The following is a 19,101-nucleotide window of genomic DNA, read 5'->3' as shown; positions in this document are numbered from 1 at the left end:
CCAAAACCATATTTGTGTTTATTTTTAAATTTCAGAGCACATCTTAGTAGCTGGTGGAGCTTTCAAATCCCTAGCAGGCATAGCTGGTCCTACCAGCTGTATGCTGCTCAGTTTGCATGCTGAAGGAAGGTGCTTCACGGCTGTGTGCCCTTCAGGTGCTGGTGTAGGACATTGCTTCCATCAGGAGCACATTCACTCCTCTCCCTTGCTCCTAGATAGCACAGACCCTTCTTGGTCTTCTGGAGGGGTAGGTCTGTATCGGAGCAGGAGACAGGAAGGTGGATTTGCACAGATGAGATAGGAGGCAGGACCCTGCTCAGAATTCTGTGCAAGACCTTTCCTCTGATCTTTGTAATCTCTCTCCTAAGGAGCTGTAGTTTGCTGTACTCAGTACAGGCCTGGAGTGCTTGTGAATGAATGCATTGTTTCATTTCTCTGAATGGACACCATTTGGGGCTGGATCCTTTTTCTCCCATTGGCACTGAAGAAGCTGCAGTTGGAGACTCCACTGCCTCAGAATGAAAGAGTCAGTTGCCATCTCAGCTTCATGACGTAATTTCAGAATGACGGAAATGGCAGTCTTTCAGCTTGCACTGGCTTTTGTTAATTATGCAGGTATCTGCATTCAGAGCACCCTCGGGCTCGTGGCTTTGGAGGTGGGCCTCTTTTGACAGAGCATCAGGAGGACCATGTAATGCAAGTCTCAGCTCTTTGCTAAAGTGCAGCAAAAGGTACTGAGCTGTAGTGATAGCTAGGATCTGCTGTAAGAAGAGTCTTTTCAGAAGTGCCACCCTGAGCAGGTATGTTCACGACGTCAGGTGTGAGATTAGAAAGGAAGAATTGGTTTTTAACTGTGGCTTGTGTGCCTTGAGAACATGTACTGATGGTGAAACTTTGGGATTTTTTATCAATGTGCTGTTGGTGTTTGCTTTACAGGCAGAACCTGGCCTGGTAAGCCCAAATAATCTTGGGAACAAAGGAGGCAAAGGGTGTGGGAAGGACAAGGGAGGCAATGAGGAATAAAGGATGCTCCCTGGGTGGGGAGAGGTTTGCTTTCTATGGGGTCTCTCCTTTGAGATGGCTCCTTCACGCACTGGCCTAGGTGATCAAAGCTCCCAGGGTCCCGCTGCCCTGAAAACTGGTCTCTGATTTCAGCATGGTGAGTTATGGCTGTGGTTCTTCCAGTTCTGATCAACAGATTAACAAGTCCTCTGAGCCCTGATAGTCCGAAAGATAAAAGCAAATGACAAGCAGCAGCTTTTGCAGCTATCTGGACTAGCCCAGAATATATTATTCAGCTACAGGGGTTTTTAGGTGCTTTCAACTAGAGTGGCAAAACACATTGCATACAGGGATCTGTATTGGCAGCGTGACCTCCTTTTCAGCCTGCATGGCCATCTGTTTGTTTCCAGGATCATCTCCTTCTTGGGCATCCTGTTTGCCACACAGTTACCCTAGAGCACTGTTCTTTCTTTTAGCCCAGACTGACCTCTCTGCATCTCCCTCTCTGCCTGACCGCTAAGTGCTCAAACCACGGCCTCTGCTCCTTTGTTCTCTCACCCAATATCTCTTTGCACGTGCAGACAGCCCTGGGTGGTTAATTCACACCGACTCCAAAAATCTATATGGCTTTGCTCATCACTTGTTGTCCTCCGTCATAACCAAATTAATTCTACACCTAATGGGCTGAGAGAGCTGGGGGTGTTTAGCCTGGAGAAGAGGAGGCTGAGGGGAGACCTCATTGCTCTCTACAACTACCTGAAAGGAGGTTGTGGGGAGGAGGGAGCTGGGCTCTTCTCCCAGGTGGCAGGGGACAGGACGAGAGGGAATGGCCTCAAGCTCCGCCAGGGGAGGTTTAGGCTGGACATTAGAAAAAGTTTTTCAAGGAAAGGGTCACTGGGCACTGGCAGAGGCTGCCCAGGGTGGTGTTGGAGTCACCTTCCCTGGAGGTGTTTAAGGGACGGGTGGGCAAGGTGCTGAGGGACATGGGCTAGTGTTTGATGGGAATGGTTGGACTTGATGATCCTGTGGGTCTTTTCCAACCTAGTGATTCTATTCTATGATTCTATAATCATAAAATATCGCAAATTGGAAGGCAATCCATGAGGATCATCAAGTCCAACTCCCTGCTCCTTGCAGGACTACCCAAAACTAAACTATATGACTGAGAGCATAGTACAGACACTCCTTGAACTCCGGTGAGTGTGGGGCCATGACCACTTCCTTGGGGAACCTGTTCCAGTGACATTCACCCTCTCAGTGAAGAATCTTTTCTTGATGTCCAATCCCGACTGCCCCTCACACAGCTGCATTCCCTTTCCTCGTGTCCTGTTGCTGGTCACCAGAGAGAGGAGACCAGCACGTCTCCCTGCGTTGCCCCCAGCGAGGAAGCTGTAGGCTGTGACACAGGCAGCCCTCAGCCTTTCTAGTACGTGAGCTACATGTACTCTTCAGAAAACCAAATCAGACCTTTCCTCCCTCCCCATGAGTGCAGCCTGCACATCCCGAAACGCTCCCCTTAGCATCTGCAATGGAAGTTCTCTGGTATTGCTTGCAGAAGCCGATGTTCATCACCTCTGGGATGTTTTTGTGTCAGCTTCTGCCTCCAGGAAGTGGCTGCTGTATGTGTGCGCTCTCTGGCCCTACAGGATTAAGATGATTTTATCTCTGCACAATGTAAGTAACGTGATCAACGTGGAGTAGGAGAATGCCCCTGTCTGTTGGCTGGCATTTCGGTGAGGTCATGGATGAGGGGCATTTGTGTAGTGAATCTCATGGCCAATGCCATGAGTCAAAAAATATTGGAGAGACAGAAATTGGAAAACAAATACATGATCCAGTTTGTGCAGCAAAGGGTAAAATACAAGGTAAAATACATGATTTCCTACTAAATATATAGCTGATCAGTACAGTCATGATGAGGAAAAGAGTTGGAATGAATATGGAGGTGGCTAAATTTGTAGGTGACTCACTTGTATCTAGAAAAGACTATGAGGAAGTCCTACTACTAAATTGAACAGTCATCAGAGCACACTAGAAACATTAAACCCTCAAGACTTCTTATGGGGAGTCAATTAATAGTGTCACAGCAGGGTGAAATTTAGATGTCACCATGTACCCCTAACTGACAATCTTTGTTTGATGCAAAGCTAGTGTCAAGTTATGTTATGATGCATGAAAAAATAATGGAGTAATGCAGAACGTACAATAGGGCCACCCAGTGAATGTTCTGTGTTCCTTCTCATCTCATATACTTCTTACTCATCCTAATGGCCATAGCAGGACTGGAAGAGCTCGGGGGTAGGTGGCAGTGGTCATGAGGGACTGGGGAAACTCTTAAGGAACAGATGGTGAAGACTGAGGGCTTTCTGCCTCTTCTGCAATTTTGTGCAACCTATTCCAGTGTTTGCCCGCCCTCACAGTAAAAAAAGTGTTTCCTTGTCTTCAGATGGAATTGCATGTGTTTTAACTTATGCCTCTTGCCCTGTCACTGAGTCTAATTTTCCCTTCTTTGTCCTCTCTTATTCTATGATTCTGCGATTCTGTGATTCTATGATCTCTCTCTCACCTCAAGCCTTCTCTTTTTCCATCCTAAACAGTCTTGCTGTGTTCAGCCTCACCTCATATGGAAAGGCTTTAGTCCCTCGATTATCTTCGCAGCCCTTCACCAGACTCACTGCTTCACCATTCCTGCTTTCCCTCTGCCAGCAGCTGCTGGCCCCGCAGCCTGAGCCCTTCTCTTTCTCTCAAGTGTGAAGGGGGCAGCCCCTCTGGGGGCTGAGAGGATGCAAGCAGAATGCCAGCCAGCCACACATTGTTTCCCTGTCTCAGCAGTGACAGCTCAGCTGCTCGGACTTGAATCGCAGAAGTGGCGGACAGCAGCAGTATTTTGCTGCCCATTATTCCTGCAGACAGGCCCCTTTCCCTGTGCAGCCTGTGAGGAGGTGGCTGCTGTTTGTTCTGTGCACTGGGCTGTGTTCTCCCAGTGACACGATGCTGAGGCTGTCTGGATATGCAAACAGCGAGGTGGAGCCTGGGCAGTGACACGGGTGTCACTGTGTCCAGGACTTGCTGTTGGAAATGGGAGCAGATCACGTCTGGCACAGAAGGTCTGAGCAGCATGATAGGGGAGGTCCTGGTGTGGAGTGAGCCGTGTGAAATCTGCCCCATGCAGGAAGATTTCAAAACTCCTTGTGCTCGCTGTTGGGGTTTAAGCAATGCTGAAGTATCATAGGATCATAGAATCACTAGGTTGAAAAGGACCCACTGGATCATCGAGTCCAACCATTCCCATCAATCACTAAACCATGTCCCTCAGCACCTTGTCCACTCGTCCCTTAAACCACTCCAGGGAAGGTGACTCCAATACCTCCCTGGGCAGCCTGTTCCAGTGCCCAATGACCCTTTCCGTGAAATATTTTTTCCTGATGTCCAGCCTGAACCTCCCCTGGTGGAGCTTGAGGCCATTCCCTCTCGTCCTGTCCCCTGTCCCTTGGGAGAAGAGCCCAGCTCCCTCCTCTCCACAACCTCCTCTCAGGGAGTTGTAGAGAGCAATGAGGTCTCCCCTCAGCCTCCTCTTCTCCAGGCTAAACACTCCCAGCTCTCTCAGCCGTTCCTCATAAGCCCTGTTCTCCAGCCCTCTCACCAGCTTTGTTGCTCTTCTCTGGACTCGCTCCAGAGCCTCAACATCCTTCTTGTGGTGAGGGGCCCAGAACTGAACACAGGATTCGAGGAGCGGTCTCATCAGTGCCGAGTACAGAGGGAGAATAACACCCCTAGACCTGCTGGCCACGCCGTTTCTGATCCAAGCCAAGATGCCATTGGCCTTCTTGTCCACCTGGGCCACTGCTGGCTCATGTTCAGTCGCTGTCAACCAACAGCCCCAGGTCCCTCTCCTTCAGGCAGCTTTCTAGACAGACTTCTCCTAGTCTGTAGCACTGCATAGGGTTGTTGTGCCCCAAGTGCAGGACCCGGCATTTGGCCTTGTTAAACCTCCTGCCATTGGTCTCAGCCCAGCGGTCCAGCCTGTTCAGATCCCTTTGGATCCTCCTGACCCTCCATCAGATCCACACTTCCACCCAGCTTAGTGTCATCTGCAAACTTGCTAAGGGTGCATTCAATGCTTCATCCAGGTCATCATCCGGCAGTGCCTTTCTGATTGCCATTACCTTGAGGATGAGTGGGTTTTTGCTTCTTTGACTGCAGCGAGCACTTCCAGGACCCTCCTCTCCTGCAGCACCTGCCACCCTCCCACTCTGCTCCCCATGGGCTCACTTGCAGTGTTCCTTCTCTGGGCTGGGGCTTGGGCTCAGCCTTTCCCATCCACACACCACATTCCACCACATCAAGTGGCAGCAATGCCACTGAACTCAGTGCAAGTGTTTCCTTTGCACAACAGTGGTTTTGTTTTAGTCTGGAGGGATCGTATTTAGACAAAGTGAAAGAACACGAGCAGCTAGAGATGCAGAGTATAAATAGTTCTGCTGAGAGTTTAGAGCTGCTCTCACTTTGGGCTGAAAGTTGCCTTCTAGGCATATCTGTCTGGTTTATACTTAATTGCTGGCAGCCAGAGTAAAACATCCCGGTAAACTGAGTTTGATTAAAGCTGTACTGGGCATTGGCCTTTCTCTGACCTCTTTCTTTTTGTGTCCTTTTGGTGTCTTTCTCTGAAATACCACTTTGATCAAGCTGTTACAGAAGGATTGAGATCGGGTTAGAGAGCTGATGGGAAGTGGTAGAATAGAGAGCGTGGAAAGAACGTTGCAGATAGCAGCGGTTGTTTGGAAGATGAAAAATAGAAACAGAAATAGATATCCGTTTTCAATGAAGATCTGTGCCCCTCCAGTCTATATGAGGAGTTAAGGCCTGTGAAAGATTTCTATAAACCATAGAATCACAGAATGGTTTGGGTTGGAAGGTACCTTAATGCTCATTCAGTTCTACCCGCACAGGGACACCTCCCACTGGATCATGTAAAACAGTTAAGTTCTAAGTGTCTGGCTTGTAGAGTGGAGGTGATGTGCAGAGGCAGGTGTCTGCAAATACCAGAATCTAAAAAATTGATTGTTACCTGCAGTGTCAAGGGAGGTGCTGTAGGACGGTTTGTACATCATCCCGCTTCCCAGCGCTGTTTGACATGGACACGCAACAATGGCCCCAGCCCTGCCTTTCGGGATGGCAGGCGCTCAGCAGTGTTCTTTCTAATAAATTAGTAGGGCTCAGGCATTGTGGGGAACGGCTGAGAGAGCTGGGGTTGTTTAGCCTGGAGAAGAGGAGGCTGAGGGGAGACCTCATTGCTCTCTACAGCTACCTGAAAGGAGGTTGTGGAGAGGAGGGTGCTGGGCTCTTCTCACAAGGGACAGGGGACAGGACGAGAGGGAATGGCCTCAAGCTTCACCAAGGGAGGTTTAGGCTGGACATCAGGAAAAAATTTTTCACAGCAAGGGTCATTGGTCACTGGAACAGGCTGCCCAGGGAGGTGGTTGAGTCACCTTCCCTGGAGGGGTTTAAGGCACGGGTGGACGAGGTGCTGAGGGACATGGTTTAGTGTTTGATAGGAATGGTTGGACTCGATGATCCGGTGGGTCTCTTCCAACCTGGTTATTCTATGATTCTATGATTCTATTTTGCTGAATATCCATGTAAAGCCCATGCCAAGGTGAGCACACAAACTGCTTTTTTGCACTACCAGGCTCTTGCTTGCTCTTCTTTGGCTCTTCCTTTTTTGCCTAAATATATAGAGAGTGCAGTTCTGCCTGGGTGTCTGTGTGTGACTCTCACAGGCGGGGGACAGGAGAACAATCATTCCTATCATATAGGTGGTTCCCATAGCAGTAGTTTACCTCATTAATCCACATTTGAATTAATGAAAAAAACTTGTAAGAGAAAAAGCTTATTAAGAATGGTGAGAGATCCGTTATTAGTGTTGCACTCCTCTGAGGAAGGAGGGGTTGGCAGGCACTGGCTGGCTCACAAAGCTCTGTGTTGACAGAGGCTTGAACAGCATCCAGAGATGCCTCTCCATGGTAGCTGCAATGAGGCAGGATGCTTCTGTCTGGAGAGGAGAATTGGTTGGTGCCAATGTTTACAGGGCGCAGCTGCCTGGCACTGCAGACTTCAGAATACGTTGGAGCTGAGTTGCAAATTGTGCTGCTCCAGAACTAGGATTTTTTTTCCATATTACTGAAAAGAGTTTGCTTTGTTCTGTGACACCCAGGTGATTGATTGGGTCTGGAATGCAAGTCGAAACCTTGCAATCAAACCCATGCTGAAGTGGAAATTTTGAGGCTAAAACATTGGTGAGCAGATGCTGTCTCATCATCTTCTCTCATCCTGTCTAATCCTTTGTCTCTCACCAGGGCAAAGAACCCTCCATCACCGGAGTGATACCCTGGAGACAGTGATCCTGGTAAATCCTGATGTGGACAGTGTCGTTTCTGAGGTAAGGACCAGATTCCAGTGGGTTTTCTCCACATCAGCTCTCCTGCCCTTGCTTAACATAGAGGTCATGATCATCACCCTTCACACCGTCTGGGGAGTTAGAACATGCTGCCAGTCTGCTGCAAGGCATGGTGAAGCGACCAGCAGCTCTCGTCTTGCCAGCAAGATGAATGCAGTAACCAGTGCTCTGTGGTAGAATTTACTGCCAAAGAAACCCATGAGTGTGTGGTTTCTTGTGGGCTTGCCCTTTAGGGCTGAGCTGCGTCCTGGAAGAGTTTGTGCCATAGAATCGCCTGGTTTTAAGGCTTTCTCAGGAGCTTGGGAAGTTTCCTAGCAAGCAAGCTTGGAGGGCTTATGAACCTTGAACATTCTAGTCTGAGGAAGGCCTAAATGTGCTGAGCTCATACGTGGCCCTCCAGTCTGTATGAGGAGTTAAAGCCTATGAAAGATTTAAACTCTATAAATCGTAGAATCATAGAATGGTTTGGGTTGGAAAGGACCTTAATGCTCATCCAGTTCCACCCCCTCAGGGACACCTCCTACTGGATCATGTAAAACAATTAAGTTCTAAGCGTCTGGCTTGTAGAGTGGAGGTGGTGCGCCCAGGCAGGTGTCTGCAAATACCAGAATCTAAAAAATTGATTGTTACCTGCAGTGTCCAGGGAGGTGCTGCAGGATGGTCTGTACATTGTCTGGCTTCCCAGCGCTGTTTGACATGGACACGCAATGATGGCCGGAGCCCTGCCTTAGCCCTACCAAACATTTTCTCTCAGCATTGATCTACTTTCTTGATATGTCCTATGATGTGAGATGGAGCTGTGTCAGGCAGGCAGTAGCAGCATCTTCCCTCTTCAATAACATTCTTTCTTGTATGTAGAAAACTTAAGGTTTGGCTGTTTGTGAATAATGCATAAGTACTGCCTGCCCATGGGATTGCATTTCTGGGTGCTGGTGAGGAACGCAGATGTGTGACTGCAACACTGTCTCATGGTAACAGGTCCGCTCACTGGTGTGTGATTCATCAGCCCACAAACTACTGATCCTCTGTGGTCAGAGCTCAGACCAGGAAGGAGACCTGATCCTGCAGACAGGGACCTTCACCTACCAGAATTTTGCTGAGATCCTTTCAGACGCTGAGGTGAGTGTGAGCAGTAAGCCAGCACATCATCTCCTGTTCACAAAGCACATGGGAGAGCAATGCAGCCTATGCTGCTTCTTCAGGTGGCGGATCCGCATAGTTCATGCTATAGTCTCAGGCATCTCGCTTTAACTCCTTGGCTGAGGTTTTCCAAGGTGACAGGCATGGGTGATTCCACCCTAAAGTGCTTGGCTTGAAATAACCTTCCCCACTGGCTCTGCAGTGGGCAGACACTCAAAATTTCTTGAAGCAGGTCTTAAAATACCTGTGGGCAGCTTCCCAAAAACAGCCAGCAGAGGCCATCATCACCCTAGTAAATGTGGGTATTTCTCTTCATTTCACAACAGTCCAGAAAGCATAAGCTGTTCACCTGACTCAGAGTATTGGCTAAGGGTCTGTAAAGATGATGAGGGGATGACTAAAAGCTGACTAAGTAACTACATGATAATTAAATAACTATAAATGCCGTTATTTAATAATAGAATTGCAGAATCATTCGGGATGGAAGGGTGGTTGGGAGATCTGTAGACCAACCTCCTGCTCAGAGCAGGGTCAGCTCTGAATTTAGACAAAACTGCTCAGGGCTTTTTCCTGTGGGGTCTTGAAAACCTTACATGACATTTCAGAACCTCTGCTCCAATGCTAATTATCTTAGCTAGGTGTTTGAGCCGAATGCCAGTAAAGCATGGGAATGACCACAAAGACACAGATAAAATGAAAAGAATAAATTTATTTTCATTATCTCACTTTCCAGGCAACTCTGGTAACCAGCACCTGGGCAGAGGGAATGCAAGCACTGCAAAGCTCAGGCCTTGCTAGGCAGCGTGTGTATCTAAACTGCTGCTTTCCCTGTATTTATCGAGGAAAAGCAGAGTCTTTCGATCTGTCTCATAGTGGGGCTGGAATCATGACCTGGTTGCATTACCCTGTGTTTCACAGGCCAATGTTATCTGAACACAGAGGTTCTACTTGTGGAGCATATGGACTAAACAACAATTAGAATGATAGGTGTTTTTCTTCACCCCAGCTCCAGGTCACTTGAGCGTGTTTGTAATGCTCACCAGTCTTCCCTTATATTCCCAAAGCTGGCTATTTTTTTGAAGTGCCAGACTGGTTTCAGAGCTCTGTCTGACCTTAATTTGTCTGTGCTTGTCTCATTAGGTCACACAGATTCTTAGCAACACTGATTCAGACACCAAGGCCTCCCTTACTGTGTCGTGCTTGGGAGAAGGAGACTGGAACAACCTTGGGCATCCTCGATTTCAGGAAATTATTCATCTGAGACTGAATCCTGATCCAGTTCTGCCAGAAATGGATGGGGTGTCAGAGTTTGCAGAATATGTCTCTGAGACAGTCGACGTGCCGTCCCCTTTTGATCTCCTGGAGCCACCCACCTCAGGGGGCTTTTTGAAACTCTCTAAACCCTGCTGCTACATATTTCCTGGGGGAAGAGGTGACTCTGCTCTCTTTGCTGTCAATGGGTTTAACATCCTTGTGGATGGTGGCTCTGACAGGAAATCTTGCTTCTGGAAGCTTGTGAGGCACCTGGATCGGATTGACTCAATCCTGCTCACCCACATCGGTGCAGACAACCTCCCTGGCATCAATGGGCTGCTGCAGAGGAAGGTTGCTGAGCAAGAGGAGGAACAATCCCAGGGCTCTACCAACTACAGTGACTGGATGAAGAACCTAATTTCTCCTGAGCTAGGAGTGGTTTTTTTTAATGTTCCTGAAAAACTAAAGATGCCTGAATCATCCATGAAAGTAAAGAGAAGCATCGAAGAGGCCTGTCTGACTCTGCAGTATCTCAACAGACTGGGCATTAAGGCAGAGCCTCTCTACAGGGTGGTGAGCAACACCATCGAACCCATCACGCTTTTCCACAAAATGGGAGTGGGTAAACTGGACATGTATATACTGAATCCTGTCAAGGACAGTAAAGAAATGCAGTTTCTAATGCAGAAATGGGCTGGTAATAGTAAAGCAAAGACTGGCATAATTCTCGCAAGTGGGAAAGAAGGTGAAATTTCTGTTCCCTATCTCACATCCATCACAGCCCTGGTGGTGTGGCTCCCAGCTAACCCAACAGAGAAAATTGTAAGGGTTTTGTTTCCTGGAAATGCTCCTCAAAATAAGATACTGGAAGGTCTTGAGAAACTCAAGCACCTGGATTTTCTGAGGTACCCAGTGGCTACTCAGAAAGATATCACTTCTGGAATAGCTCCGCCTCTGCTGAAGCAGACCAAAATTAAACAGAGAACTGACAGTAAAGAGAGTCTTAAATCTTCCCCCAAGCCATCTGTGACAAAGCAAGCTAAGAAAGAAGAGGCAGTTGAAGAGGGGACTAAGGAGATAAAACCAGACGCCATAAAAGATGCTAAGATTGAGAAAAAGGTTAAAGAACACACAGAGAAAATTCCTGAGAAACCTGCTAAACATGAAAAGATAAAGACAGAAACAAGTGATACTCTCAAAGCTGAGAAAAGAAAATTGGCAAAAGACAAGGTTGGCAAAAAGCATCTGAAAGACAAAGTATCCAAACTGGAGGAGAAAAAAGACAAAGAAAAGAAAGAGATTAAGAAGGAGAAAAAGGACTTAAAAAAGGATGATGGAAAGAAAGAGGAAAAAAAGGATTCCAAGAAAGAGGATAAAAAGAAAGAAACTAGACCAGAGCCCAAAAAAATGTCTAAACCTGACTTAAAACCATTTACCCCAGAAGTAAGAAAAACATTGTACAAGGCAAAAGTTCCAGGCAGACTCAAGACTGAGAAGGTGAAAGTCAGTACTGAAAAGGAAGCACCTGCTGACCTGAAGACATCAGCAACGGAGAAGGCACCTGGACAGGTGGAGCCAGGAGACACTTCCATAGCTGAACAGAGGTTAGTCTTGTCTTCACCAGAAGACCTTACAAAGGACTTTGAGGAACTGAAGCACGAGGAGGAAGGGGCCTTGCAGGTGACTCAAAAAATGTCTGATATTGAGGTTAGTGATAAGGTTATGAGAGCACCTGAAAGAGAAGACTCTGGTGATATGATTACTCAGAGTTACCTTGAAGCAGATCTGATTTTGAAAACAAAGATTCCTACTACTGATGTGGAAAAAGAATCACCACCAGAGGAAAAAGCAGTCTCTCAGATAGAACTGAGCACGGGTCATGCTGAGAAAATAGATGATGAAAGAAGAACAATAGATGAAAATCGTGACACGAGATCCTGGGAGGGAGAAGCTGACCAGGACAAGGAAGTTCAGCAGTTTCCAGACAAAGAACATGTACTATCACAGATAGACAGCCTAGCAAAAGATGTTCTGTCATCGGCGTTTGGAGAGGGAGAAAAGGAGGAGGAGAAAATCTCTTTGGACAGAAAACAGAGGGAAGCAGAAACAAAGACTTGTGAAAAGTATATTGAAGAGACAGAGGCACAGGAAGAGGGCAAGAAGGAAAAGGCAGAGGACGTTGTAGAAAAGGCAGAACTGGAAGAAAAGGAAGAACAGCACATTAAGGCAGAGGAGAAAGTGGAAAAGCACAGAGACTTCTGTGAGCTGAATCAGGATGAGAGGGAGGACAAAACATTTACCACTACAGAAAAGGAAAAAGAATTCAGTGTCATGGATGAGAAAGACAAGTTACTTGGAAAGGACATAACAAAGGAAGAGTCGTATGTGAGCGGTCTGTCAGTCCCACCAGGAGCAGCAGCAGAACATGTTTCATATATCCAAGATGAAACAATCCCAGGCTACTCAGAAGCAGAGCAGACCATTTCTGATGAAGAAATCCATGATGAACAGAGAGAGAAGAACAAGTTACTTGGAAAGGACGTAACAAAGGAAGAGTCATATCTGAGCAGTCTGCCAGTTCCACCAGGAGCAATAGCAGAACATGTTTCATATATCCAAGATGAAACAATCCCAGGCTACTCAGAAACAGAACAGACCATTTCTGATGAAGAAATCCATGATGAACAGGAAGAGAGGATCCCTCACTTGAAGTATGACGTCAATGCCTATAACATTTCTGTTCCTGATCACCCAGGCTCCTTAGAAGCAATACATGGGATACAGGCCATCCCTCCTGCTGACCTTTCAGCCAAGGGCTATGCTGGCCAGGAGTCTGAAATCCTGGCATATCCTACAAACATTGTGGCAGCACCTCTGGCTGAGGAGGAACATATATCCTCTGCTACCTCCATTACAGAATGTGATAAGCTTTCATCTTTTGCAACTTCAGTAGCAGAAGATCAGTCTGTTGCATCTATAACAGCCCCACAAACAGAAGAGACTGGGAAAAGCTCTTTGCTTCTAGACACAGGAAACAGCATGCCCTCCTCTCGGACTGAAGCAACCCAGGGTCTTGACTATGTGCCCTCCGCTGGCACAATCTCTCCCACATCATCCTTGGAGGAAGACAAATGTTTTAAATCTCCACCCCCTGAGGATTTCCATGTGTTAGCAGAAGGAGAAAGAAAAATGGAAGCTCAAAAGAAGGATCTTCATGAAGAGGCAGAAGATGAAGAGGAAGAAGAAGATGGGACTCCAAATATTGAAATGCCTGAGAAGCTCAGAGGGCATTACAGTGCCCCCATGTTTGCTCATCAAGGCTGTCCTGACAATGTGTTGATCAGTGTTCCCACAGAAGTGATGCAAACTTCTGGTCTGCCGTTATCCACTGAAGAAACACCATTTTCCCAGGTTGACTCTGCAGAGGCTGAAGAGCGATGCATGAGTCCTGACGACAGTACAGTCAAAATGGCCTCTCCCACTCCATCTGGCCCCACTAGTGCAGGACACACGCCTTTCCACCAGTCTCCAGTGGAGGAAAAACTGGAAACGGTAGATTCAGATCTATTTGAAAAGCAAACAGATGCTGCTGCCAAGAAGTTGGAAGGCCAAACTTCTGTGGTGGTGAAGGGATCCAAGGGCGAACCTCTCAGAGAAGACGACTTATCTAAATATGGACATGAAGAAGAAGTGCCTGGACCTGTACAACACAAGCTGGGCTTGGGCAGTGATGTTCCAATGTCTCCTGGGGAGGAGGTGAAGGAGGCACCAGTGGGGAAGGAGGAGCTGCCCTGGCTCTCCTACCACAAGCAGGACACAGTGGTAATAGGGGAGGAGGAGGAGCGACCTGTGCTGTCCCATCCAAGCACAGATGTGTTTCTGGAGCCAGAAAAAGAGCAAGGAACTAAAACCATGACAGAAAGTTTAATGGGATTTTCAAAACACATGTCCTTTGAGCCATTCTCTACCACGGAAACATCTCTAAGAAATGTGGATCCTCCACAGTTCACAAGCCAAAGCAAATCTGAAAGTGACAAATCTCCACAGTTTTCACCGGATGACACCAAATCACTTTCTCTCACAGAAGAAAGTATTGGTAAAGAAAAATCCTCAGATATTTCTGTTAAGGGAGTGGCCACTGAAGAAGGAAAACTGCTGTATTTCACAGGAGACACCTCAGAAGAAGAAAAATCTTCTCATGTTTCCATTAAGGATATCTCTCCAGAAGAGACCAAATCCATTTCTCTCACTGAGAGTCCCAGCAAGGAAATCTCTTCAGACCTTTATGTTAAAGGAGTCTCTCCAGAAGACATCAAATCCCTTAGTTTCATGGAAGAAATGCCTGCAAAAGAAAAAACTACGTCTGACTTTTCTGACAAATCCCCTTCAGAAGCTGTGAAATCCAAGGATTTCACGGAGCAGAGCCCAGCTACATATGAAAAGTCACTGAAAATTTCTGCCAAAGAACTCACAAGATCTTTCCCTTGCCCAGAAGTTAGCTCAGACAGAGACACATCACCCAGAGATACTTCAACTGAAGATATGTCTCCAGATGACAGCGGTTTATTTTCTGCAGCAGAAAAGGGCCCATTTAGAGGGAGAACTGCAGGCTTGGACTCTCAGGAAGTGTCTCCAGATGTGAAAGGCTTACACTTTCCAGAATCAAGCCCAGCTGAAGATAAAACATCTTCATACATCTCTGCTGAAGATGTAAAATCTTGTAGATTCAAGGAAGTTCAGGAAGAAAAATCCCCAGAAATGGAAGACTTTTACATCAAAGATTTAAATTATGAGAAGAAAGTGTGGTTTCCAGAAGAGGTGGAGGAGATCTCTGTGCAGGGAAGGAGGCATAGATATGATAAAGAGCGAGAGAGCACATTCTTGGATGAGGTACCAGAATATGAAACAAAATCCCTTTCTAAAATGGGAGAGGAGGAGATCCTGTCACCTGCAGCACCTGGCAGTCAAACCTGGAGAAGAGCAGAAAGTGAAGCCTGGGGCTCTGCATTTGCATATCATCACGAAGAAAGAGAGACTGGGAGAGGAGGGCAGGTGCCCAGTGAGGAGGAGGATGATCTTCATTATGCTGAAGACAAACCTATGCTACTGCAAGCAGAAGCAGAATGTTTAAAGGTGGAATCACGTGATTACAAAGACGATACTCAGAAGAGTACCAAACCTACATCAGAAACAAAGAAAGCGGAAATAGTTCCTGCTGACATCACTCTTCCAGAAAGAACACAAATTGAAAGTTCTCCTCTGTCTTCTCACTATGTCTCTAGTGAGGAAAATCAGGCCAAAGCACTAACTGGAAACAAAGAAAGGCAAGAATTGTCATTGGCATCTAAACAAGATTACACCTACCTGGATGATGAGGAGAAAGCTGTCCTAGATATCTATGCAAAGTCACTAGACCAAGCACTGACAGCATCTCCCCTGTCTGTAACGGCTACCACTCCAGAAAGGGAGATGGATGCAGCACCAGAAACCAAGAGGCCTTACAAGTTGGATCAGTGCAAGTCACCTCTACAGGAGGAAGTTCCATTGAAGGACACAGAGAAGAAATCAGACATCAGTGGTTTGTATCAGGAAACAGACTGTAAATACAAGTCAGGTAGAAAGCAAGAGGATGACTGCAAATCCACTGAGGATCTTCATGACTCTACAGGAAGGAAAGAGCAGGTGGCAGCAGCATCTACTCTGTTGCAGTCTACAAGACCAGCAGAACATGAATATATAGCGGCATCTCCAGAAGAAAGTGCTGCGGTGTCAGGGCAGCGTACTGCACTCTCCTCTCTAGGACAAGGCCCCTTTCAAAAAAGCAGTGCTGCCATGGGCCATGCTGAGGCTGTGGGTTCTCCCAGCCCAGCAGCGTATCCTCCAGATGCCTATTCCAGTAGCTTCCCTGAGCCCTGTTCCTATGAGGAAGGGATCTACAGACCCAGAGGTGATGACAGTTCTACAAGGCAGGAGCAAGAAGAAAGAGAACCAACTCCCTACCCTGATGAAAGAAGTTTCAAGTATGCTGACATCTATGAGAAAATAATTGTGTCTGGAATTGGACCCTCGCCCTTCACAGCCAAGGGTGCAGACAGCCCAGGTCTCTCTGACAAGGTGCCAGCGACAGCACTGATGTCTCCAAAAGGTCAAAGCTTTCACATCTCTGCAAAGGAGGAAGAGTCCTGCCTTTACACCTCCGCTGAGAAGGAGTTATCATCCCCAGCATCCCCCAAAGATAAAGCAGATTCAGCCTTTGACTACGCAGGCATCCATGAAAGTTTCCTGCCCTTGTCTGAAACAGATAAGCCTGGTGTATCTGAAGGACAGGAGAAGCTGAAGCTGTCTTCTGCTTTGCCAGAAGAACTGGACTCTGAACGGCACCCATCATCTGCCAGCACAGCATTTGCCTCTCCCACAGACAGGGCTGACATGTTTTATCAAGAAAAGTCAGCTGCCTATATCGATGCTGCTCGTCCAGATGACAACATCCTTTTGTCCAAGCAGGAGGAGATAACTCTGTCCCTGAAACCTGAAAGCCCAAAGCCCAGAGATATGTACTATGAGAAAGCAGGTCGAGGGGAAGAAAGCATGAGTGACTCAGAGTTAGAAAAAGGCGCTAAGGAGAAATCTGAAAAGGAGTCTAAACTGCAGAGCCCTGCTGAAGCTTCAGGCTTGGTCTATGCTCACATGTCAGCAATGGGCCAGTTCCACATACCAGAACCCCTTCTGCAAAGCAGGCGTCAGGAGTCCATTTCACCCACATCTACTGCTTCTTCGCCTTCTGATCCAGGATGGAAAGAGGAATACGCAAGTAAGAAAACCACATCGGCCACTGCCTTGGGGACATATGTCACTGATTACAGCAACCTGTCAGACAGCGGCAGAGAGGAGCAGGCCTCGGGAACGTGCCATTTAAGATGTGATTCTTTGCAAAAGGGAGAGGTTGCTGAAAAACCCTTAATGGAATCACATTTTGGTGTGACAGATTATCCAGGTGCAGCAGTGGTCTCGGAGTGCCAAGAGCAAGCCATATACTTGAAATCTGCTTCTGGGAAACAGGAAGGGGCATACAAAAAGGGTCCCTCAGTAGAGAGCAGAGTGATGGATAGCTCGTCTGGATTTGAGTGCTCCCTGCTAAAAAAGAGTGCAACATCTAGTCTGTTCAGACATGAGCAAACCTCAGCAAGCCATTTAGGGGATATCTCTCTTCCTTTAAAGGTTCCTTGTGCTCTGCCCTCAGACCAGGGGAAGAAAGATGAGTACTTGGAGGTTTCTGAGAAGATCAGCAGCCTTGACTCATCTTTTACTAAATTCTCACCGCTGAGTCCCTATGAAGAAGATAAGTTGTTCTCCAAAGCTGTGGAAAGAGAGTCTGCGCCCCAGCAGCAGCTGAGAGATGACTCTTCCAGCCTGTCAGAGGAACCTTCATCTGAAGCTACCACTCCAGTGATACCGACTACAGCAGAAAGTTTCTACTCCCATGTGCTTTCCACATACACGGGTGCAGGAGCAGAGCTAGGTACCAGGAGTCCCTGGGATGTGTCTCCACAGATTCCAGATAATGCTGTGAAAACACAGACAGCTGAAACCAAAGACTTTGTGTTTGCTGAAGAACACGGTTCTCCATTCACAAGCGGCATGGGCGACAGCATTTCGCTGAGCAGAAAGGAGAGCCAGAGTTCACAGCCCTCACCGTTCTCTGCAGAGAAACAGCAGTCATCCTGCATGAGCAGTCCAGAGCAGAAGGCACCGTTTGCAGAACAGCTGATGACACTGACATCTCTCCCTGATGTGTTGACGTCATTTCCTCATCATCAGCATGAAGATGAAACCACAGCCAATGGTCCAACAGAGGTGAGCACCAGCCTGCAAGCTTTCCAAAGTACATACCATGCAGCAGAGGCAAAAGATGAAAAAACATGTCCTGATTCTGACAGCGGTTTTTCTCCATGTGCAGGCAAAGAGGACACAGAGAGGCAAAGCCGTCCTTCCTCTCTGATGTCCCCTGAACACAGTTTCCAGCCCTTTTTCCCAGGTGTGCAAAGGGGTGGAAAAACAGAGGAGCATGGAGATGCTTCCCATGAGATGCAGCCACATTTAGGAGGCAGTTTTGATTGTGGGCAGAAATTTTCTTCATGTGAATACAAGCACAGGAAGGGAGAGCTCTCTCCCTCGTTCATCAACCCGAGCCCTCACGAGCTCTCCGAAGACAGTGACCTCTCTCAGGAGGATGGTCATCCTTCAGTGCAAGGAAGACCACCCCACACTGTCAGTAGCCCCATGCAAAGTGCCACCGTGGAGGAAACCCCTCCAACATCAGTGAGTGATTCTGGAACCTCCCAGTCAGACTCGGATGTCCCGCCTGAGACAGAAGAATGTCCATCCATCACAGCAGATGCTAACATGGACTCAGATGAAGATGCTGATTTCCTCCCAGTGGACAAAGTTGGGAATTCTCATCATGCCAGTTCTAGGTCCAGCCACGATCCTCAGCCCGTTCCAATGGTAGATCCCCATCCCCACCCTCCTCACCCCGATGTCTGCATGGTAGACCCTGATATGCTGGTAACTGAGCAGGGTATGAGCAGAACTGATAAAATTTCAAAGAAAGAAATAAAGGAGAAGAACAAAGGTGTGAGGAAGCCTTTGAGCAAAACCAAATCTTCCTCGCCTGCCAGGAAATTAGATGCGAAAGGGAAACGATCACCCACTCCTGTGAAACAGCCATCGGACAAATCTCAAAAATCTGTCACTGCCAAAAAAGAAAGAGAGGGAGGAGAGAAGCCCAAACCACGCAGCGCGCTGGTGCAGCCTCCTCACACAGAGGAGGAGTTATCCCGCAGTGGACACAGCAACCCTGGCAAGGGCCTCGTTAACGGCATCAAAACAAACCCTGGTAAGAAATTCTCCATTACATACGTGTTTTCTCTTTAGGCCCACCACGGAGAAACAGCACTGGGTTAAATGTAGCAGGAAGACCACAGGACTTCCCAGTCAGGCACAGAAGGTTTAAGCAGTGATGAGGCAGAGAGGTTGACGGGAAAAGGTTAAAGCCATGAAGAAAAGTCTCAGTGGCTGTGGAGCCAAATACAGTGACCTCTGAAGAGAGGCAGGCCTGGGAGACCTAATTCAGAGCTTTGTAGGCCAAGTTTCAGTTCCACCCAGGGGCTACGTCTGTGGACGAGCAGCAGGTATTTAGAGGTGAGCGCTGACCAAGAAATGCCGGCAACTGAAGGACAGAATTTTTG

At 47.5% G+C, this 19,101-nt stretch overlaps 1 protein-coding gene across 2 annotated transcripts in view; it reads left to right on the top strand.

The window, feature by feature from the left end:
* Positions 1 to 19,101, top strand: part of MAP1A (microtubule associated protein 1A) — a 58,945-nt gene that overhangs the window by 32,939 nt on the left and 6,905 nt on the right. For both annotated transcript variants that reach the window (XM_069866941.1, XM_069866940.1), the window contains 3 exons: positions 7,359 to 7,441; positions 8,438 to 8,578; positions 9,740 to 18,749. In XM_069866941.1, coding sequence (XP_069723042.1) covers positions 9,890 to 18,749 — 8,860 coding nt within the window. In that variant the 5' untranslated portion in view covers positions 7,359 to 7,441; positions 8,438 to 8,578; positions 9,740 to 9,889. The remainder of the gene's footprint in view (positions 1 to 7,358; positions 7,442 to 8,437; positions 8,579 to 9,739; positions 18,750 to 19,101) is intronic.

This window comes from Phaenicophaeus curvirostris, chromosome 12 (assembly GCF_032191515.1).
Source record: "Phaenicophaeus curvirostris isolate KB17595 chromosome 12, BPBGC_Pcur_1.0, whole genome shotgun sequence".
NCBI lineage: Eukaryota > Metazoa > Chordata > Aves > Cuculiformes > Cuculidae > Phaenicophaeus > Phaenicophaeus curvirostris.
This window is presented reverse-complemented; position numbering and strand designations above follow the sequence as displayed.